This window comes from Apium graveolens, chromosome 10 (genome assembly GCF_009905375.1).
Source record: "Apium graveolens cultivar Ventura chromosome 10, ASM990537v1, whole genome shotgun sequence".
NCBI classification, from domain to species: Eukaryota; Viridiplantae; Streptophyta; class Magnoliopsida; order Apiales; family Apiaceae; genus Apium; species Apium graveolens.
The window spans coordinates 70,867,239-70,887,764 of record NC_133656.1 but is presented as its reverse complement, the minus strand read 5'-3'; the positions used below and the strand labels follow the sequence as shown (position 1 = coordinate 70,887,764).

The following is a 20,526-nucleotide window of genomic DNA, read 5'->3' as shown; positions in this document are numbered from 1 at the left end:
TCTTTCTTTCTCAAAAGCAATTACCCTCTCTCTCTGCAACTTTTACTCTCTAACCATGGCACCAGTCGTCAAAATCATGTCTCAAACTGGCTTTATCTATGAGAAGAACAATTTCACGGCTCGAGTGAACAAGGGGATTCATCAGTCTGGCGACTACCACAAAATGATGGATTTTGTGCAAGGCTGTAAGCTCAAATATGCCATGCTGGAGTCTCCCACTATCTACTGTGAGGTTGTGGAGGAAATATGGACGACTGCAGTGTACAACTCAACTGACAAGACCATCACTTTCACTATTAAAGGTAAGGAATTTTGTGTTAATAATGACATTGTTATAGCATGCTTTAAGATTCCTGATAGTACTGTCACTACTCCACACACAGACACTGATATTGTTAACATGTTAAACTCCATGGGTTATGCATTCACCATCTCTAAATTAAGTGAAATTAGGAGATTGGGTCTTACGAAAGAATGGAGTTATCTGTGTGATGTAGTTACTAAAGTATTTTCTGGTAAAATTAGCAATTTTGATTCTGTTAATATCTCCATGCTCAACATGCTTTATAGTTTATATGCTAGTAACTGATAAATATTTCAATTTTAGTGATCTAGTCTTGTTTAAGTTGGGGTTTAAGTTAGGGGAGCTTAATAAGAGGGGTAAGAATGTTTATTATACTAGATTTTTAATGATGCTTGCTAACCACCTCTCTGAGGATATTGTGCTTGAGAACCCAACCAACAAGTTAGATTGTTGGGTTCAAGAAAGAAGAATTATTGCAGATCTCAATAGAGCAGATCATGGAGGCACCTCAGGTAAGTGGGGTAATTTCAACTGTCTATACTCTTCCAACCTCAACCATTTCTTTGTCGTCTAGTGTAGCAGTGGTATCTGTGTCAATGACCAGACAGATGCCTACCCAAGCTACCAAAACCAAAGTTTCAAAACCAAAGACAAAGAAAGCCCCTCTGGTGTCTCTCAAAAGATGCCAGTTGTAAAATCCACTAAACACAAAGAGGGGAGTGTGAAGGTGGGAAAGAAAGGTGAGGGACAGGGTGAAAATCAAAGAAGCCTTAAGGATAAGGATGGTGAGCATAGTGTACCCAAACCAAGCCACACCAATGTTTCCCAACAAACTGTGGCTGTTAATAAGGATAAAAGCTCAATTCTAGTTTCATCTTCCCAAAAGGATGTAACTATTGAAACAAGCTCTCAACCAGGAGCACAGAACAAAAGGGGTAGGGACACAAGTTCACCACAAACCTACACAAGAAAGAATAAATCTAAAACCCTTGGGGGATGCACAGGGTACACACACAGTGCAAAATGGAGCTAAAGACCCAGTCACTGCACCATCCCAAAGTTAAATTGATGTGGCTCCAACAAATATGGAGTCACAACCAAAATCTGTACAAATTGAAACACCTCAAACACCAGATTCTCCCACATAATCTTTGAATGTTGACATGATTCAAACATCACAACCAACTCTGTTGGAGAAGCCAAAAATCCATGCAAGTGAGTATCATCTTCTAGATGATTTGTTGGCTCACTTGCCATTTCTTTATGAGACATCTGTGCCAAAAATTTTATCAATTTGCACAGAGTCCACAATAGTCTCCACTCCAAACTCATTCATTTCTACTCATTCGATGGATATTGTTCATCCGTCGAGTAGTGATTGTATCCCTACGGATGTGCCTAACAGCAGTCATCCGTCGGATAGTCAAATTACTATCCCGATGGATATTTCCCATCCATCGGGTATCTCTGCACAACTCCAAAGTTCAACTTTAGTTACAAGTGCAGATGACTTAGTAATTGTGCAATCACTATTAGGATTGAGGGAATGTAGTGATATGAGTGAGAGTCTGGGTTGCTCCAAGGAAAAAGGAGAGGAAAAGAGTGATCTAATGCAGTCCATTTCTTCAGGACTGGCAAAAGTGAGTGTGAGGAGTCCCACCTTAGATGGTGAAGGTGAGGGTGTGAGGGTGGGGATCCAAGGTGAGACCTTGATGCAAGAAAAGAGAGATAATGAGAGAAATGCAGGTACAGGAGACATAAGGGTGGATGTCATTGTAAGTGAGTCTGAATGTCCAGGATGCATACAGGGAGGGACTATCTCAGCAAACTCAAGCTGTTATAGATTCTACCTCCTTGGATGCTGAGGCATTTACTCACCCTGTTCCAGCATACCAACTTCTAGCTGGACAGGGCAATGACAATGCAGAAAGGATGCTAAACTTGATGCACACCACACAGTCCATGCAAAGAGCTAAGGATGTCATCACAGATTTGCCTTTAACAACTGGTGATGTTGATTATGATACTGGTGGCTCAGAAGAATTCTTTGAAGGTGAGGGTGCAGATAGTGAAGAAGAGCCATTGGACATAGGGGGAGAAGTAGGCCCTAGTTCAAGATCAGGCATGCCATCTTGGGCATTTTCAAAGCAGTGTGATGAACATTATTTCAAGATAACACTCATCCAACTTATCATCCAAACACAGTATGCACTTCAATCATCCACAAATGCTAGCACAAAGAAGCTTCCGCAAGCACATCTTGCATCTCTCCAACTACAACAAATATCAGGCTACCAACAAAGTCAAAATGTCTCCCTCATCAAAAGTGAAGTTAATCAACTCAAGAAAGACATGTCTGACAAGTTGGAAGCTAGACTTCCAGAGACAACAATGATAGACATCAAAAGACAGCTCAGGAAAAACTCTGATCTTGCAACCAAGGTGGATTCCTTGGACAAAAGAATGGTTTCTATGGAAGCTTCTTTTACAGCAATCCATCTATACCAAGCACAACAAACAGACTTGCTTCAGAAACTGGTGGCTGCACAGACTTCCTCCTCTACTCAGCTTGATGATAACAAAAAGGGGGAGAAAGAGAGTTCTAGGAGTGAGGGGGAGCAAAGTGCTCAACATTCAAGTGAGTAAAGCAATTGTGCCAACAATTGCTTTCACAAAGCCACCAGCTAAAGATAGCATTGATCTAATTAATGAAGCAGCAGCCACTTTGAGAGCAGCTGAGAAGAAGCAGTTTAGTCCAATAAATTGGGAGAAAATTGATGAGGATATTCAAAAGAAGTTTGGTCTAGCAAAGAAGCCAGAAAAATCAGCCATTCATCACTCTCAAGTCAGGAAAATTTCTGTGAATGATATGAGCATGAACTATCTGGAAAGAGGCCATACATCCTGCATCAAATCTCCAAAGGTAGATCTAATCATGAAGCCAATGGTGAACTACCCAAAATCTTCACTAAAGAACCCTTTGGACACAGTGTATGAGACACCAAAGCCTGATGAGAAGAAACTGCTGTCAAGATCTATTGCATTCTACAAGGATCCAGCTGATTCAGCATTGAAAAGGAGAATTGCCAAAGTTTTCAGAAATGGTAAGGAAATTTGTGTGGTGGCTGGACACCCTCAATTTGCTGAAGCAAAAAGGGAAAAAAGGCAAGATTGAAGCAAGAAAAGAAGCAAGCTGCTCTAGATGCTAAAAAGCTCAAACAAAAGAAGGAGCAAGCTACTATCTTGGCCAAGTTGCAAGCTGTGAAACCCACACAACAAATTCCTGAACAACCATCTGAAACCACTGGATCTAAGGATCTAAAAATGCAAGAAGAATCACAACAGAAAAGAAGGTTTAGATACAAACTTCACTCCAAGAGAAAACTGAACTTTGATGAAGAAGGATTGGAAGATTAGTTTCTCAAGAAGTCTACTTCTACAACAACTCAAACATCCATGCCCTCTGTGGCACATGAAAAATTCAAGATAGATCCATATAAGAATTTCAATGGTGAACCTATCATTCCAAAGGATGAGCCAATAGACTGTGATAGTCTACCAATTCCTGAACTCAATCTACCTCATTTCATGAAGCCAAAGAAGACAAAGACCAGAGAAGTCAAGAAAGTGAAGCCCTCAACTCTCAGATCCAAGTCCCTAACCAAAGCTCAAACCAAGGTCAATAAGGGAGATATCATGTACATCTGTGACATCAAGGAATTCTCTGAACTAAACCTTTATCTAGATGAACTGGAAAAAGTTAGAGGGATTGATGCTTACAGGAATCTACCTGAAAGGTTAGTATTCAAGTACAAAGGAGGAAAAAAGATATCATGGCCACTTCATAGGATTCTTCAAGAGAGCCAATCTGTACTGATAAAAGTTTATTCATCCTTCAAAAAGTACTTTGGATTCAATGTGACAGCTAGAAGATTAGTTCTAAAGAAGATTGAAGAACTGAGGAGTATTAGAGCCAAAGATGCACTCCCAAAGACTTTAACTATTCCTTACATAGGGAGTAGAGTGCATCTAAGGCCCTACTGGCTGACGGAATTCATGGATGATAAGGGAGTTAAAAGATTCTTCAGATTAAAGGACCAGTTGAGCATCTCTAGTAATGAGACTCTTCTGGAAATGCAAGGAATGCTAGATCTTTCAGAATCTAATGAACTTGAATTCCACAAACAACTCCAAAATCAGATAGAAGAAAATAACAGGAAGCTTGGGAAGAAATCTAGAAAATCAAGGAAATAGATCAATATGCTCAGGTTAGAGGAGCACCTTGAAAATGACTGTGAGCAAACCTTTGTACACTTTGTCTTGTAAATTTTTCAGTAAATTTTGCAGCACTTTTTAGTTTTATCTACTACTTTTTAAATCTGTATTTTTAGAGTGTTTTGTTATCATCAAGTTTCTCTTAATTTATGGCTACAATTCTAGTAGACATAAATTGGGGGAGATTGTTGGGAATATGTTGTGAACTTGATGATTACATTAACAAAACACCTTAGTAGATTCAACTTAGTGAAAAATGTAGCACTCGACGGATGATCAGTTATAGTCCCGACAGATGACTCAATATAGTCCCGACGGATGATGATTTGATATTCATCGAGTGAGTAGCTCATGTAACAATAAGTCATGTAGCACATTTCTGCAAACATCTTTGTATAGATTCTGTAGTAGCATATAAGTCATGTTGACTTTAATTAGATATGCAGAATAGGTTGATTAATTATAAATATAAGATGTCTTGTAATTCTGCATAAATGAAATGAAGTCAAGTGTCAAATAGCTACCCGACGGATGATCAACAAAGCTTCCTGACGGATGATCAACAAGACAACCCGACGGATGATAATCACGTACCCGACGGATGATCAATTCAAACATCTGTTGACAGTGACAACACATTCACATGCGTCGAGTGTTTGCAAAAAGAATGTGACAGCCTATTTAGCTGGATTTTTGAGAACAAAGAAGCATTACCATTTCCATGATATTATGAAATTATTCAAAGATGCTGGAATAGAGTAGTGAAGCAGTATGGTATTAGACTTGATATGTTTTGTTTTATTATCTTGTCTTATTACTATGTAATCTTGGTGATATATAAACCAAGAGTAGCAAGTAGAACAACAACAAGACTAAGCAAATACATTCTCAGAGAAATAATTGTAAGTTGTATCCTGTAGCATTTCTCTGTAAGTTTAGTTGTTCATTATTGTAAGCAGTTGTGAGCTATTCAAGCTTCACAGGGTTCTCTTGATATATATATATATATATATATATATATATGGTACATACATTTAAATCCACCAGAAAGTTTTTAAAGACTTGTATTTTTATTACTTGTGTTTTGATTTATCTAAATCTCCATTCCGCACATTGCAAATCAAACACTTATATATTATCAAGTTAGAACCATTTTTCATTAATCTGAAAAAGTAGCTAGAATTACATTCAACCCCCTTCTGTAAGTTGTATTGTTAGGGACTAACAGGTTCCCTCAAAATTCAGTCATTATTCTTAACCATAATGTTCAGGATAACTGCACAATAGCCTCTAGGCTCCTCTTTTCTTTTCCCTTCGCATGTCTCTTCTCCGCTCATGCATAAGAGCAAGGTAAAACTCTATAGGAATTTTCTTTGTTGTCAAGATTTTAGAAAGTGATTACCTTAATATTTTTTTTGAGGAGTTTGCTAAACCTTACTTGCATTGTAACTTCAAGTTATTGATGATTTCACCTCTAAGACGTTCTGGAGATGCATGTTTATAATGACATGCCTTATTTGTTTAATCTGATTATCAAGCTTAGCAAAAGGCATCAAGTTCTATTTTTGGGGTTAGCATTGAGCATATGCACGTTGAGACTATGTTAATGATAAGTCAAATACAAATGCTTAAGTCAGCTAGGAGAGTTGTAAATCCTGTTTTCTTTTTTTAGGTTAGGTTGGAAGTATTGTCTCATGTTCCTATCCTATGTATGAGTACTCTAAGCCTCAGCCATGTTCATAGCTAACACTATTTTGTTGATTATCAAACAAAACGGTGTGCAACATGAAAGGTGTGGGTCACTATGAAAACATTTTTTTATACCTTTTTTGTCTTTTGCTTTCTTTGATTTTAACTTGCAGAATGAAAATGAATTGAAATTAATTAATTTGACATTCACCCTCTCCCGTGACACTTGAAATATGAATAAATTAAAATTCATTTTATAAGTTTTAATGCAATATGGTTCATTTTTGAATGAGAATTCTCTACTGGTTAAATGATTCTTACTTGTACTAACAATGCTCTACTTTGAGGTGAAGCAAGCTTTGTTTAGCATGCATCCAGATAAGTCCCCAGGACCTGATGGAATGAGTCCTAGGTTTTACCAGAAATTTTGGAAAACAGTCGGGGATGATGTTTATTTTTCAGTGCAACAGTTATTTCAAAAAGGCAAGTTTGAAAGCAATGTTACTGATACTACTATAGTTTTGATCCCCAAGAAACCTAATCCAGTGAATATGACAGAGCTCAGACCCATCTCATTATGTAATGTGATATACAAAATAGCCTCAAAAGTGCTTGCTGATCGTTTCAAAAAGGTCTTGAATGGGATTATATCTGAAACTCAAAGCGCATTTATCCTAGGCAGGTTAATAACAGATAATTTGATGTTGAGCTACGAGATAATGCATTACATGAAGAGGAAGGTGAAAGGCAAAAAAGAGTGGATGACACTTAAGCTCGACATGAGCAAAGCGTATGATAGGGTGGAGTGGGGTTTTTTGCGAGTCATGCTTAGAAAGTTGGAGTTTGATATGAAGTTGGTGAACTTATTTATGGAATGTGTGATTTCTGCAAGATACAGGATCAACCATGATGGCAAGGAATTCGGGGACATAGTACCAACAAGAGGCATACAACAGGGTGACCCCCTTTCTTCTTACCTATTCCTTATATGTATGGAAGGGCTTACAGTTCTTTTCCAAGATTATGAGCAAAAGAAGCTGATAAGGGGTATACAAGTGGCGAGGAATGCTCCTGTATTGAGTCACATGTTCTTTGCAGACGATACATACATCTATTGTCAAGCGACTGAGGAGAGTACTGATCATGTTCTCCAAATGCTCAAGGTTTTTGAGATAGCTTCAGGACAAAGAATAAATATTGACAAGTCATCTGTTTTCTTTAGCAGGAATACGAACACTGCTGTAAAGCAGAATATATGTCACCGGTTGAAATTTTCTGAAGCTAATGAAAATACATGATATTTGGGGCTTCCAAATATTATGGGAAGAAACAAGAGTGTTGTTTTGGGTTTTCTGAAAGAAAAGTTATCAGAACGTATTTAAGGCTGGGACAAAAGCTTTCTATCTAAAGGAGGAAAGGAGATTTTACTCAAAATGGTTGCACAGTCATTACCTAGCCACGCCATAAACATTTTTTTGTTACCAGAACAGTTGTGCACAGATATGGAGAGGCTAATGACGAAATTCTGGTGGAAATCATCGTCTAGAAGGATAAAACTATCACGTGGATGAGCTGGGATGGTATATGCAGAAAAAAATCACAGGGAGGTATGGATTTTCGTAAATTCAGAGATTTCAATGTCTCTCTTTTGGGTAAGCAAAATTGGAGATTAATCACCAATGAATCAAGTTTGGTCAGCAGGCTATATAAAGCTCGCTATTTCCCTAATAGTTCGTTTCTGGCTGCCAAAATTGGTAAAAATCCTAGCTACGTGTGGCGTAGCATTCTTGAAGCCCAAGACCTTCTTAAAGCTGGGGTTGTTCGTCGTGTAGGTCGGGGCGGATAATAGATATTCAGACTGATCCATGGTTTCCAGACATAAATAATCCTTTTATTCAAACTAGTAGTGAAGCACTTAATGGAAGGTCTGTATCGAGCTTAATGGTGACAAATCGTTTGGAATGGGATGTGGGCTTGATTAACGATATATTTGAAGCTAGAGACGCGAACTTGATTTTGTCAATTCCATTAGGACAGCACAGTTCTGATACGTGGTTTTGGAACAAGGAGAAGTTAGGGGGCTAAACAGTTAGAAGTGCTTATATTTCTATTCGAGCGAGCCGCCCAGACAATATTACTCAGGATGGAGAAGCTTTATGGAAGAAGGTATGGTCACTTAAGCTTCCACCTAAAGTGAAAAATTTTCTCTGGCAATCTTTGTCAGATTGTTTACCTACAAAGGACAATCTTTTACGTAAAAGGGTGGCAATCCTGAGTACCTGTCCTGTGTGTAATTTAGAGGATGAATCAATATTGCATATTCTTGTTAAATGTCAATTTGCAAGATTGTGTTGGGAGCGTGCAGGAATAATTGTAAACGATCAGGAGTTTTTCTGCTTAGCACAATGGTTAGGCAAAATTCTTGAAGTGTGTACGAGGACAGAAGCACAGATAGCCTGTATGTTATGCTGAGAATTGTGGAGAAACCGGAATGCAATTGTGTGGCATCAAAAAGGAGAAGAATTTGAAAGAGTAGTAGCCTCAGCAAAGCTCACTTTCAGTCACTGGTGGAGTGCTCATGACAAGTTGTATGACCATTTTCTCAGTTATATGACTCACAATGATGGCAAAGAGCACTGGGAATATCCAAGGAATGGAGACCTGAAAGTCAACACTGACGCTGCGATTTTTACAAATTCTAACAGATACAGTTTTTCCATGGTGGCTCGAGATCATCTAGGAGAGTTAGTTGAAGCCAAGTCCAGTTGCAAACAGGGTACAATTGATCCAGTTTTAGCAGAAGCGATAGGGATCAGGGAGGCGTTAAGTTGGGTGAAGGAACATGGGTGGTGCGGAACAGCAGTGGAGACGGACTGCCTTGCTATGGTTCAAGCAATTCGGTGTTCGAGTGTTACATTATCATATCTGGGTCGTGTCATAGATGAATGCAAGGGTCTATTAGCTCAGTTAAAGGAGAGAAATGTTACTCTCATGTTTGTAAAACGGTCTGCGAATAAGGTGGCTCACTACTTAGCGAGACACTCGAATTCTATAGCTGATCGTAGTTGGCGAATGGAGGATGTTAGCCCAGACTTTTATCGTGTAATGTTGGATGATTTGAAAGTTGAATAAATCGAGTTTCCCTTTGTGACAAAAAAAACAATGCTCTACTTCAAAATTTATTTTTCTAACTTTTTGAAATTGTAAAAAGATAATCTATATCTTTAGTCAATATCAGATTATGTTACTACAAATACATAATTCGAGAATGAGAGTGTAATAGTAAGAAACAAAATTGTTCTTAAATAGTTCAAATATCGCACAATAATTTTAGCAAATATGATATTTTACCTACTAATATTTATACGTTGAATCCATATAAAACGCTTAAATGTTTATATTTTTAATGACGTAAAGTATTAATATATTTTAAAATTAATGTATGATGGCCAATTATTACTTGATTGAACTTTAACATTTAAGTTCACAAGTCTTGGCGTAATTTTTTTGGAAACATTTAATTTATTCTGTTCAAATTGTAGAAATTAAGTTCTTACTATAACTTGAGAAAAAATATTTTTTTTAACTTATACATGTTAACCTGTCACTAGCTTAATATTGTCTCTTTCAATTGTAATACATGTTATCATAAAATATAAAATTATTATAAATTATTATTTTAAAAATGATTACTACTTATATGCGGAATGATATTCAAATAATAATAAAATTAAAATTGGTATGATATATGAATCAAAATTCATGTGTACCCCGTCTGTCTAGATTTAGTATTTAAATCTATTTTTTTCAATTCTACAAGTTAAATTTTAGTGGTTTTCACATTTTTTTTAAATTATGGCAATATATTTTTAACTGGCATTTTACCATTATAGCATAATATGATACTTCCTCTGTCCCAGTGAATTTTCTACATCACTTTTTGGCACGTTTTTCAATTCTCCTTTAAAGTATATTTTCATTAAATTTTTTTTAAAAAAATCTGTATAAAAGTTTATGTTTAAACCTTTACTCAAATAAAAAATTAAAAAAAAAACATTATGAAACTATATTTTATAGAAGTCTCGAAATGCGTGCAAATAATAAACGTATCGAAATTAACGGGACGGAGAAAGTATATAGGTTCAAATATAGTAAATTTAACGATTATATCATTATATAAATATATACACGCATAATCTAGCTAATATTATAAATTTGTAATACAGAAGCCTAAAATTAAAAATATTTTTTCCACGTTAATTTTGTATATTAATAAAGATTCCCGGGTACAAAGCACGGGCAAGATTATCGGTTATAGCTAGGCCTCCCAACTTTTCGTTGTGAGTAGACTATGAATGTCACCTTTAGAATGAGATTACAATTCCGAAGAAAACTACATAACCTTTTAATTTTTCTTGCTAAGCAAATGTATATAAATAAAATAAAAGAAAACATCTGAGTAAAAGAGGCACACCCCGATAAAAAGTGGAACATGCTAACAGACAAACAACTGAACACTCACGGAAGATTCATTTGGAAATACTAAATATTCTTCCATATAATTTTTACATATCGTATTAGTAATGTAACATCAACATCTACGTTTTTATGGTGACGATCAACGGCTTAATGGCTATATTATGCCACTTTCAGAATGCAGCAACTAAACTCCTACAACTACTCTTTCTCAATTTTAAACCGTCCTGAACAACGACATAGTAGTGTCTGCAATGTCTAACCACGTTACATGAGATTAAAAACTGGGCTGCAACACAATCACTGTTAATCTGTTTTTTTAACTGGGTACCAGAACACATTACTCTATTTATGTACAACTGGCAAGTTTACAAAGAAAACTTCATACACATCAAGCATAATTTATCTAATCACAGCCCATGATATGTCATTCTGTACCTAAATTTCCATACTGCCATGGGTTGAACTCTATTGATGTGACATCCTCGGCGACATGGCTATCCGAACTATTTACAGCTGCTCGATGTTCAGCGTATTTACCATTGTACTTATACACTTCCAAGTCTCCCCAAGGTGTTTGAGCAATTTCATCACTTTGATCAAACCATCTTGGCTTAAAATGTTCACCTTTTGCTTCCCGCATCCTCTTTTCTGCCCTCTGCTTCTCCTCCAAACTGAGAAGCAATGAAAATTTTGCAAATCTTAGTATACAGTGTAATGAGCAGAAAAATGATCAGCCTCTTTAAAAATTTGTAAATGTTACTACTGTCTTTAGAAGGCTAATTATTCCTTTAACGGCTACAAAGCTACAAATATTGCTATAAAAGCCAAATATCAAACTACCACGAGTTAAATGCTGTCTACTGGTGACACATATGAGACAATATTTGGGACATGATAAGTACTCAATCTTTGTTGAAAAGTAGTACACACCCTAATCAAGACATCTTCAACATTTTACTGCAGATTCTACCTAAATTTTGATCTAGGTCCATTTTGATACTTCATTCTACCAGCAATTGATGTGGCATTGCGCACTTGTATTCCTTCTTCAAGTATCAAAGTAATTCCCAAACTTCACATCTAAATAAATCTGAACAAAGCTGTATTCAGCTGATTGCTTAGATCCCATTATTCTACAAGCATTTTATGCTGTGCTAATTGTTTCCATCATTGGGTCTGTTAAAAACTTGCTGTTTTAATGTTCATAATATTACATAAAAGGATTTTATTTGATCACTAGCTGTAATATTAACCGTGATACATCATCATTTTTTGGGTATTGTCTGACCTTGAACCCTTGACCTCTTGTTACCAACGGTGAGGGGAATCCAACAGACTAGAATGCTAGGGATATCTATTAAATTTTCTTGTTTGACCTTTATTGGCCTTCACAAACTAGTAATGTAATCCATGGTTCTCCAAGAAGAATAGTGAGATTACAAGTCCAATATGCTGTTTATATAGACTAGAAGAGAAACATATGGACATCTGCAAGGGTTATTGGGTCGAGAGAGAGAGAGGATCACTGAACTCACTACACCATATACCTATAAACTAATCTATGTATCTTCAGTAATGGCATGCACTCAGAACCTCACTGGTAATTCTTTTTCATCTCTACAACTTGATTAGTCCTATTAAACAAAGTCATGCAGCATTATAGCAGTTATAGGCTAAGCAACGGACAACCAAAGACTCTTAATTCATATTTAAATGCATTTATTTGTTTAAACACAAAGAATGTTCATGTGAATGCATAGGAGCGTTAAAGTTCACCTGCATTAGTGTGTGTGTAAGTGTGTGAGGGAGGTGTGGGGGGGGAGATAACCTGCTCTTCTCTGCACCAGCTTTAGATAGGTCACCCTTTTCAAGGGCATATCTATCAGGACGTATGCGAGAATCTGAAGCCAAAAACCCTTTAGGGGCTGTTTCGAAGCTATTTATTTTATGCGCAAAGTATGTATATCCAAATTTATCATCAGCAGGGATGTCTGCTACTCTCCACACCTGTATATTTTTAACAATCATACCATGCGGCAAATACCAGTGTCATTACGTAAAAGAAATGTTATATTAAGTCGACTGTTCCAAATATTTATCATCACCATCTTCGAGATAGGCTTTCTATGTTTTTATCTTATCGTATTGAAATAGCTAATACGAATTCATATACTAGAACCATCTAAAAGATAAAATATTTGAAAGTTTTTACCTCTTTCAGTTCTGTGTCTGGAAGTGGTTCCCCTTCCATATCGCATGGTTGATAACTCATGGATGCATTATATTTACCGGTCATCAATATTTTAGGTTCTTCATCAGCATTATACACATACCCATCAACTTCATATCGACCAGCACTGGGCACCAACAACAATCATTGAATAGCATTAAAAGATGTTGAGGGAGACCAACAAATAAAATATTAGTTCACAACCATGTGCACAAAATTGTGAATGCACTTGTTAAAGAGAGATTAATTTCTAAACTAACACCGCCTGAATCTCGTACAAAGTGAACACATTAAACTATTTATCTAATATACCCCAATTATTTCTTTTGAGCAATTGAAATAGTTAATTACGATTACGGAATGTAACATGCAAATATGACTGCAAACACGGCATGGGTTGTCTCCGCAAGCGGGGGAGGGGGGAAGTAGACATTAAATCATGAGTTTTCATGGGAAATAACTTATCAACATAGTAGGATTCAAAAAAATTAGAAACATACCCAAACCAGCCACACGGTTGAAAATAGAGTACAACTTTGTCTCCGGTAGTCATATTTGTCATAACCATCTCTCCCGGTGAATCTATCCATGTTCGTCCAAATATCAAGTTGTTGACTTTCGTAGGAGGTGGAACTAAATCAAGGACTACACCATCTCTTTTAAGTGATACACGTGTCCTACAAGAAAACAAATTTTAAATTACACATATTCTGTTCACAACTTACTGCAACGATAATTCAGAGCTATATGGCCTATGGGTTTATAAATATTTTAAAGTATCTCCCAAAGAGCTAATAGACAGAAGAGGATGGGAAATGTACATTAAAACTCGAACAACTGCATAGATACGTAAGAAATTATTGTTACTATTAGCAGACTTGGTCAATTTGAAATCTGCATAATTGAAAATAAAAAACAACTTCCCTGCTGCTTTGCTCTTTTACCCCATTATTTAAAAATTTAAACAATAGTGATAAAAAGAGATATAATGCCAATTTTCAACTGTTGTAATCCAGAAAAGAATAGCAACATATTATCTATAGTAGCACGTGTGAATAAGAAAATATTAAACTGACCTTCCAAGTGGATATACATCTACTGAATTGCCCAATAGCTTAGTTTTCAACTTTGAAGTTATATCATATGTAAAATGCTTATTTTCAGCATGGCCCGCACTCATTGGAGGATGATGACACACCTGTAAGGTTTTAAAATTTAATAAATTACAAGTAAAAAAATTAATGACCAATAGTTCTTTACAACAAATATCAAAACACTGTCAAAATTAATTAGGAATCAGAGAAATAGTGCTCTCCAAGTCATTTGTTTCAAAGATGGGATATCTGTCACATTAGCCAACCTGTTCAGCAATGAATGTAATGTCATTGTGATTGACCAGTTCATAAGTCTCTCCAAGTATAGGATTAAAAGGTTTCCAGGTGCGTTGGTAAGCAAAGTATACAGAGATTGCCCATGATGCTGAAAACAAATGATATTAGATGTCTTATAAGTATTATACATGTGTTACATAGTTGTAAATTCATCATGAAACTACTAGTCCTAAATTATACTCACATGCATAAACCAATCGCATGTACGGATCTTCACATTCATCTGCTTGGTCTAGTAGATGACAGTATTCCATTAGCTGTCTCAAAAATGCGACAGATTGCAAGTGTCATAACACGAACAATCAACAAAAGAATAATATACAGATAAATTATTACAAACCTCTGCCATTTTCTGAATCATTGTCATTGGCTCAAATATCATGACAGGAAGAGTGACCATAGAGGTTATATCTGACCCAATATAATTTTGCATCATTTTCCAATAACTTTCGCGTTCCTGTAAAAGAGTTATATCAAATTCTTAGAAAAGAAAGAAGAAATGACCTTAGGTATCAAGTTAAACACTCATAGCAAGTAAATAGGTCATCTAGATTGTTGCAGATATTTACTTTTAAGCAACTCCAATTCACCTGTCCTTTTCAGGAATAAAGTAAAGGCAGGAGTAAGAAAAACATAGATCGAAGAAAGACAGTTCTGAATCTGCCTACGTACAGAACCAGCTAGTCAGGTTTCCAGTGTATGATCATACAGTCCTACCAGTGACTGTATACTACAGGTTTCACGCCTTTCTACTAAACTGGTTTTCAAATATAGTTTAATTACAAGACGATGAAACCACATGCTTATATGAATGGATTCTACCACTAAATAAGCAACAGTTTGCTTGAGCTAGTGCTCGATTCCAGATAGCATACTCAGGCAAGGTGTTTAATAAATAGGTACAAATCCAAGATTATTTTTAAGAGTCCTAAGCGAGTCACACAAAGATATATATTACCTCTACAGAAGGTAAATTTAATAGCATGCTACAGATGTTTCATGCTAAAATTTAGACGCTACTTAGTATTAAAGCAAATACTAGTCCACCTTTATTTCAATTAAAAACCAGTAGATAGCTGGACTTTATTCATTTATTTAATTAGACAGCTTCTCTATAGACAGCTAAAGAGATAATCCAAATAATGGAAAAACAAAAAAAGAAAGAAAAAGACAAGACGCGGGGAAATGAAACATTCTGAAAGGCCGGATATTCAAATCCCCACCACAGGTATCATTAAATAATATAAATCCTAGTTTCTTCTGAAGACTGATTACATAAAAAATTACTTTGTTCCCATCAATAAACTTACTTGTAAATATGGATAATTCCGATTACTTATTCCAAGTTATTAGTCACTGCAACTTGTTAAATATTACTATACGCAAAATTTCATTCAACTTACCTCGAAGATATTCCTACACGCAAGTACAGGTATTGCCCAATCTATGTAAATTATAAATTCAACAGCTGAATGCTGATACTCTATCAGTAGTATTATTTTGTCCCCACAATTTATCAGACTCAGACTATCCATCCTGCCTACAAAGTCTTATTTCTTGTAGCTCAAACAGATGGTCTGAGTGACTTTAATCTTTGGGCCATTCGACCAGGTAATAGCAAAATAATCGGGGTCCTAAAAATGAAACCAATCTAAATTTACATCTGGCGTCATGAAATATATTAGTACCACATGGTAAGTTTTGTATTGGTGCTAATTATATCTAAATGATAAGGCTTAAGGCTATTAACATAAAAGATAAGAAGATATTACTAGCATCGGAACAGTATGACAGCCTACCTCTTGCTTCCATCTTCCTCTCTGAGCTTCTTCTTCTGCATCTTCTTTCCCGCCTTCTGGATTTATAACCTCCACCCCTTCATAACCAAGTAACCTAGAGATATAAAACAGGAAGAGGGTGAACAGGAAGTAGTTGTCAGTTTAGTACATCTTAATCTTAAAACAGTAGTTCCTCAAAAACCAATAAATTGTAAGCATGTTAAAAACCATAGAATTTTCATGAACTTCTCAGGAATTTGTCAAAAGAAAGCCATCTTACAGGTCCTTGATCAACCCAAAACATCTATAAGCTACTTTGTGAAAGATTGTTGAAGCTATCAAGATTCCAATACAGTTAGCACCAAATGTAAAGAAACAATTTATCAGCACAAGAGTGTAGTATTCTAATACTGCATATCAAAGATGTTGAGATATTACATATTAACAGAACTCTTAATCTAGTACTGCTTATCGAAGATGTTAGATAATTATGTCTTTCAAGTTGTTAGAATATACCATTAAGCCATTCACATATTATTAGTTCAAACTGAAAAAAAAAATTATAACCTGTATCTGTGAATAAAAGTCTAGTCTAGACTTATGTCTTTTCACTTGGTAAGCATACTTATGAAGGCCAACTGAACCTAGAAGAGGTAACAATACGCTCAAAAAAGCACTCCGTAGAAATGAAAAGAACAAGCTTGTATATCCAACAACTTATTAGGTCAATATCATCTTCTACTTAGGAAGTCAAAATTCCTAATACTTATCAATACAGATTAAACAGTTCATATACACTTTCACTAAAATTAATACCAACAAAAAATAACAAACCTGCACTTTAATTTATTTTAACATTGATAAATTCAAAGGTTAAAATGCGCTACAATATAGTTCTACAATTAAAATAAACAATCGATTGCAATTTCACATCAAAATGTAATAAATCACAAGGACATAGAATTAGCTTCCTCGTTTATTCGATTTTAATTCTATTGAATATCACTGGATTTTTTAAGTTTAATTGGTGATAAATGAAAATTTTGGATTCTTCCGGAACCTATTGTTACAATATTAGGATTTAAAAGAAATGCTGGCACTCAGGAATTTATTAATTTTTTATAATGTTATATTCGAACGGATTTTATAATATACATTCAAATTTGGTGGTATCCATTAAGAAATCAACTATAAAAATGATGGATTTTGTATTATTTAAATAATAACTTGTTTATAACACCAGCATCAAATCTAAGCCCGGATCGAAAATCCAGGTCTACCCGAGATAATGACTTGGGCAATCAACAACCCCCCCCCCCCAAATGCCCCTAAAAATCATGTTGTCCGTGTGTGAGGTAGTCGAACTTAGATTGTGAGGTAGTCTGAACAAAGAACAGGTTTCGATACTACAAAAAAATACACTGATAGCCTTAACAGACATCTGGAATCTACTGATCTACCTATCAGATTTTGATGCTTGTGAGATTCATTAGAGGCAAATTAAGCCCACCTCTACATACAAAAACATAATACTAATGTACACAATTAGTATAATCCATGGACTAATAATAACTACAAAAAGTCAAACAAATTCACCACTTAATCTAACATATGACCCATGTCACAAACACACATAAAAACAAACACACAAAGAATCAACAAAATAAATGATACCAAACACGAAACATTCAAGTATACATACAAATAACATATATCTACATACCCGTTAACAGATCTTCCCATAGCAATCCCAAATCTTGAAAAACTAGAACTCATAGCTGACAAGAACCCGCTGCTCACTTTCTTCTCTGGACTACCCATCCTTCTTTTTCTTGATTTTCAGCTAAATTTACAAGTATCAATATATAATAAAAATCAAGAACAATAATAAACTTTGAATTTATTTTTGAGAATTTAAATTTTGGAAAAACAGAGGAAATGGAAAGTTGGGGAGTGTGTGTTTGATCGGGTCACAGTGTTGCACGTTTGTAGCTACGAGTGTGGCTTTTATTTTCTCTCCACAAATGCTGTTTCACTTGTACATGCACGTGTATTTTTGGTTTCATCGCAATAATATGATTCTGGATACGTACTTGGCCTGTATACACACGTTTCTCTCGAAGGATGTACAAAAAAAATTTGTAAAAGCGTTTTTTCGACTTTCAAAAAAACCCTTCCCTTTGTTGGTAATTGGATTATTGGAAAATAACAGTTTCTTCTTTTCTTTATTCAATCAAACACAAATTGAGTCATTTTAATAGATTTGAAAGTACAAGTTGATCTTTTTATTTTAAAAAATTACATAAATGCCGTTCATATCTAATTTTTGCTAAAAATAAGTAGCAATTATGTAAAGATAAAGAATCGAACCCCTAACCTCCAATTTATTTGTGAAATCTATGTCACTACTAGGGCTGAGCAAAAAATGAAAAAAAAAAACGAAACTGAAACCGTTAAAAACCAAAAAAAACTGAATTGCTTAAATCTGAACCGAAACCGAAACCGGAAAATTAAAAACCGGAAAATTAAAAACCGGAACCGGTTTGCGGTTTCGATTATACGTTGCAACTGAACCGAGAAAACCCGAAACCGCGAATTATTAAAATTGATAAATAAATAATATATTTATATAATATAAATTTCTAAAATTAATACATACATCTATACTATACTATTATAAGCGAAACATGGTTTCGTTTGGTCGGTCCGTTAACACCTTCCTAAAATGTATATTAACACCTTCCAAAATAAAGTTTAAACAAATATAATTTAGTTAAAAAAATTAAATCATGTATCTGATATAACTACAAATTCTGTGAATTATTATCCAACTTGATTTCTAATTGCACCCAACTTCTTTCTTATCTCTTTTGTAGGGAAATAAAATCTTCCAATTTTTTTTATAATTCAAATTATAATATAACAAAATAATTAATAAATCAAGAAAAAAATAAAAAAATAATATTCTAAAAAACAATACCAAATCATCCACATACACCATTGCTATTCAAAACTCCCACTTTTCAATAATCTCTGCACATGCAACCTAAAGTAGGAGGACATTTTAAGATTTTAACTATCTAAATTTTGAATCATTCAATAATATAATACATACAAGATAATACGTAAATATTTTAACTTCATTAATTTCAATAATATATAATTATTATCTTTTATAAATTATTAAAAAAATTAAATCATGTATCTGATATAACTACAAATTCTATGGATTACTATCCAATTTGATTTCTAATCGCACCGAGCTTCTTTCTTATCTCTTTTGTAGGGAAATGAAAACCTTCCAATTCTTTTTATAATTCACATTACAATATAACAAAATAATTAATAAATCAAGAAAAAATAATATTATAAAAACAATACCAAATCATCCACATACACCACTACTATTCAAAACTCCCACTTTTCAATAGTTTATGCACTTGGGCGAAGCGACCCAAAGTAGGAGGACATTTTAAGATTTTAACTATCTAAATTTTGAATCATTCAATAATATAATAGATACAAGATAGTACATAAATATTTTAACTTCATTAATCTCAGTAATATATAATTATTATCTTTTATAAATTATTGAAAAAAAATAAATCATGTATCTAATATAACTACAAACTCTATAAATCATTATCCAACTTAAATTATAATCGCACTCAACTTCTTTCTTATCTTTTTTCTAGGAAAACAAAAACCTTCCAAAATTAATTTTAATAATTCAAATTATAATATAAAAAATAATTAATAAACCATGAAAAAATTTAAAAAAAAATACAAAAAAAATACCAAATCATAATCTGGATTAAAGGTGGTAGTCGAAGAAGTTTTGTAAGATCAAAATTTAAAAATGAATTTCAGGGACTAAGAGAGGCAATGCAAGTAAGTAACTCGGTGTTACCCTCTTTATTCCATCTCTCGGGATATTATATCAATCACTTGAAAAACAATTTTGAACAAAAGATATATACATGGAAGACTCAAAATAGATTAGTTATAAATTGACTAAAACAAAAAAGATACATAAATAATGAAAGTAAATAACTAACCCCACAAAATATCTCAACAGATGAAATTATGTAACAATTTGTCCTTCACGCCTTGAACGACCACGAATCGATATTATGTCATCCCATATTAGGTACTTCAATAGAGTTCTTAACACAAAAATTCTTAACATCTTCTAAAAATTTGTCCCATTTATCTTCTCTTAATGACCGTAGTTCCATTTTCATAACTCGAACCATAGTCATAGCATTTATAATATTTTGAGTGTTTTGTTTTAAAGTTTAACTATCTAAATTTTGAATCATTTGATATAATACATACAAAATAATATGTAAATATTTAACTTCGTTAATCTCAATAATA

At 34.5% G+C, this 20,526-nt stretch overlaps 2 protein-coding genes across 3 annotated transcripts; one reads left to right on the top strand and one right to left on the bottom strand.

Annotated features, from left to right (window-relative positions):
• Positions 1 to 8,878: 8,878 nt before the first annotated feature.
• LOC141690649 (uncharacterized) lies at positions 8,879 to 9,400 on the top strand. The gene has a single exon (XM_074495430.1). The coding sequence runs from the start codon at positions 8,879 to 8,881 to the stop codon at positions 9,398 to 9,400; it is 522 nt and encodes a 173-aa protein (XP_074351531.1).
• Positions 9,401 to 10,791: 1,391 nt separating this feature from the next.
• Positions 10,792 to 18,174, bottom strand: LOC141692388 (oxysterol-binding protein-related protein 3C-like). Of its 2 annotated transcripts, XM_074497204.1 has the most exons (10): positions 17,870 to 18,165; positions 16,168 to 16,261; positions 14,709 to 14,825; positions 14,553 to 14,625; positions 14,338 to 14,456; positions 14,054 to 14,175; positions 13,478 to 13,654; positions 12,960 to 13,104; positions 12,576 to 12,754; positions 10,792 to 11,418 (listed from the first exon to the last, which is right to left on the bottom strand). In XM_074497204.1, the coding sequence occupies exons 1-10, from the start codon at positions 17,965 to 17,967 to the stop codon at positions 11,172 to 11,174; spliced, it is 1,371 nt and encodes a 456-aa protein (XP_074353305.1). In that variant the 5' UTR covers positions 17,968 to 18,165; the 3' UTR covers positions 10,792 to 11,171. The 2 variants fall into 2 exon arrangements, with proteins under 2 accessions (XP_074353305.1, XP_074353306.1); XM_074497205.1 differs by lacking the exon at positions 12,576 to 12,754 and having other exon boundaries at positions 11,232 to 11,418; positions 17,870 to 18,174.
• Positions 18,175 to 20,526: the final 2,352 nt, after the last annotated feature.

Coding starts and splice junctions, on each gene's coding strand:
- LOC141692388 (XM_074497204.1), bottom strand. CDS start 17,967: ATGGGTAGTCCAGAGAAGAAAGTGAGCAGCGGGTTCTTGTCAGCTATG. Junction 12,755..12,959: donor CAGACACAGAACTGAAAGAG/GTAAAAACTTTC, acceptor AAAAATATACAG/GTGTGGAGAGTAGCAGACAT. Junction 11,419..12,575: donor GCTGGTGCAGAGAAGAGCAG/GTTATCTCCCCC, acceptor ATTGCTTCTCAG/TTTGGAGGAGAAGCAGAGGG.
- LOC141690649 (XM_074495430.1), top strand. CDS start 8,879: ATGACTCACAATGATGGCAAAGAGCACTGGGAATATCCAAGGAATGGA.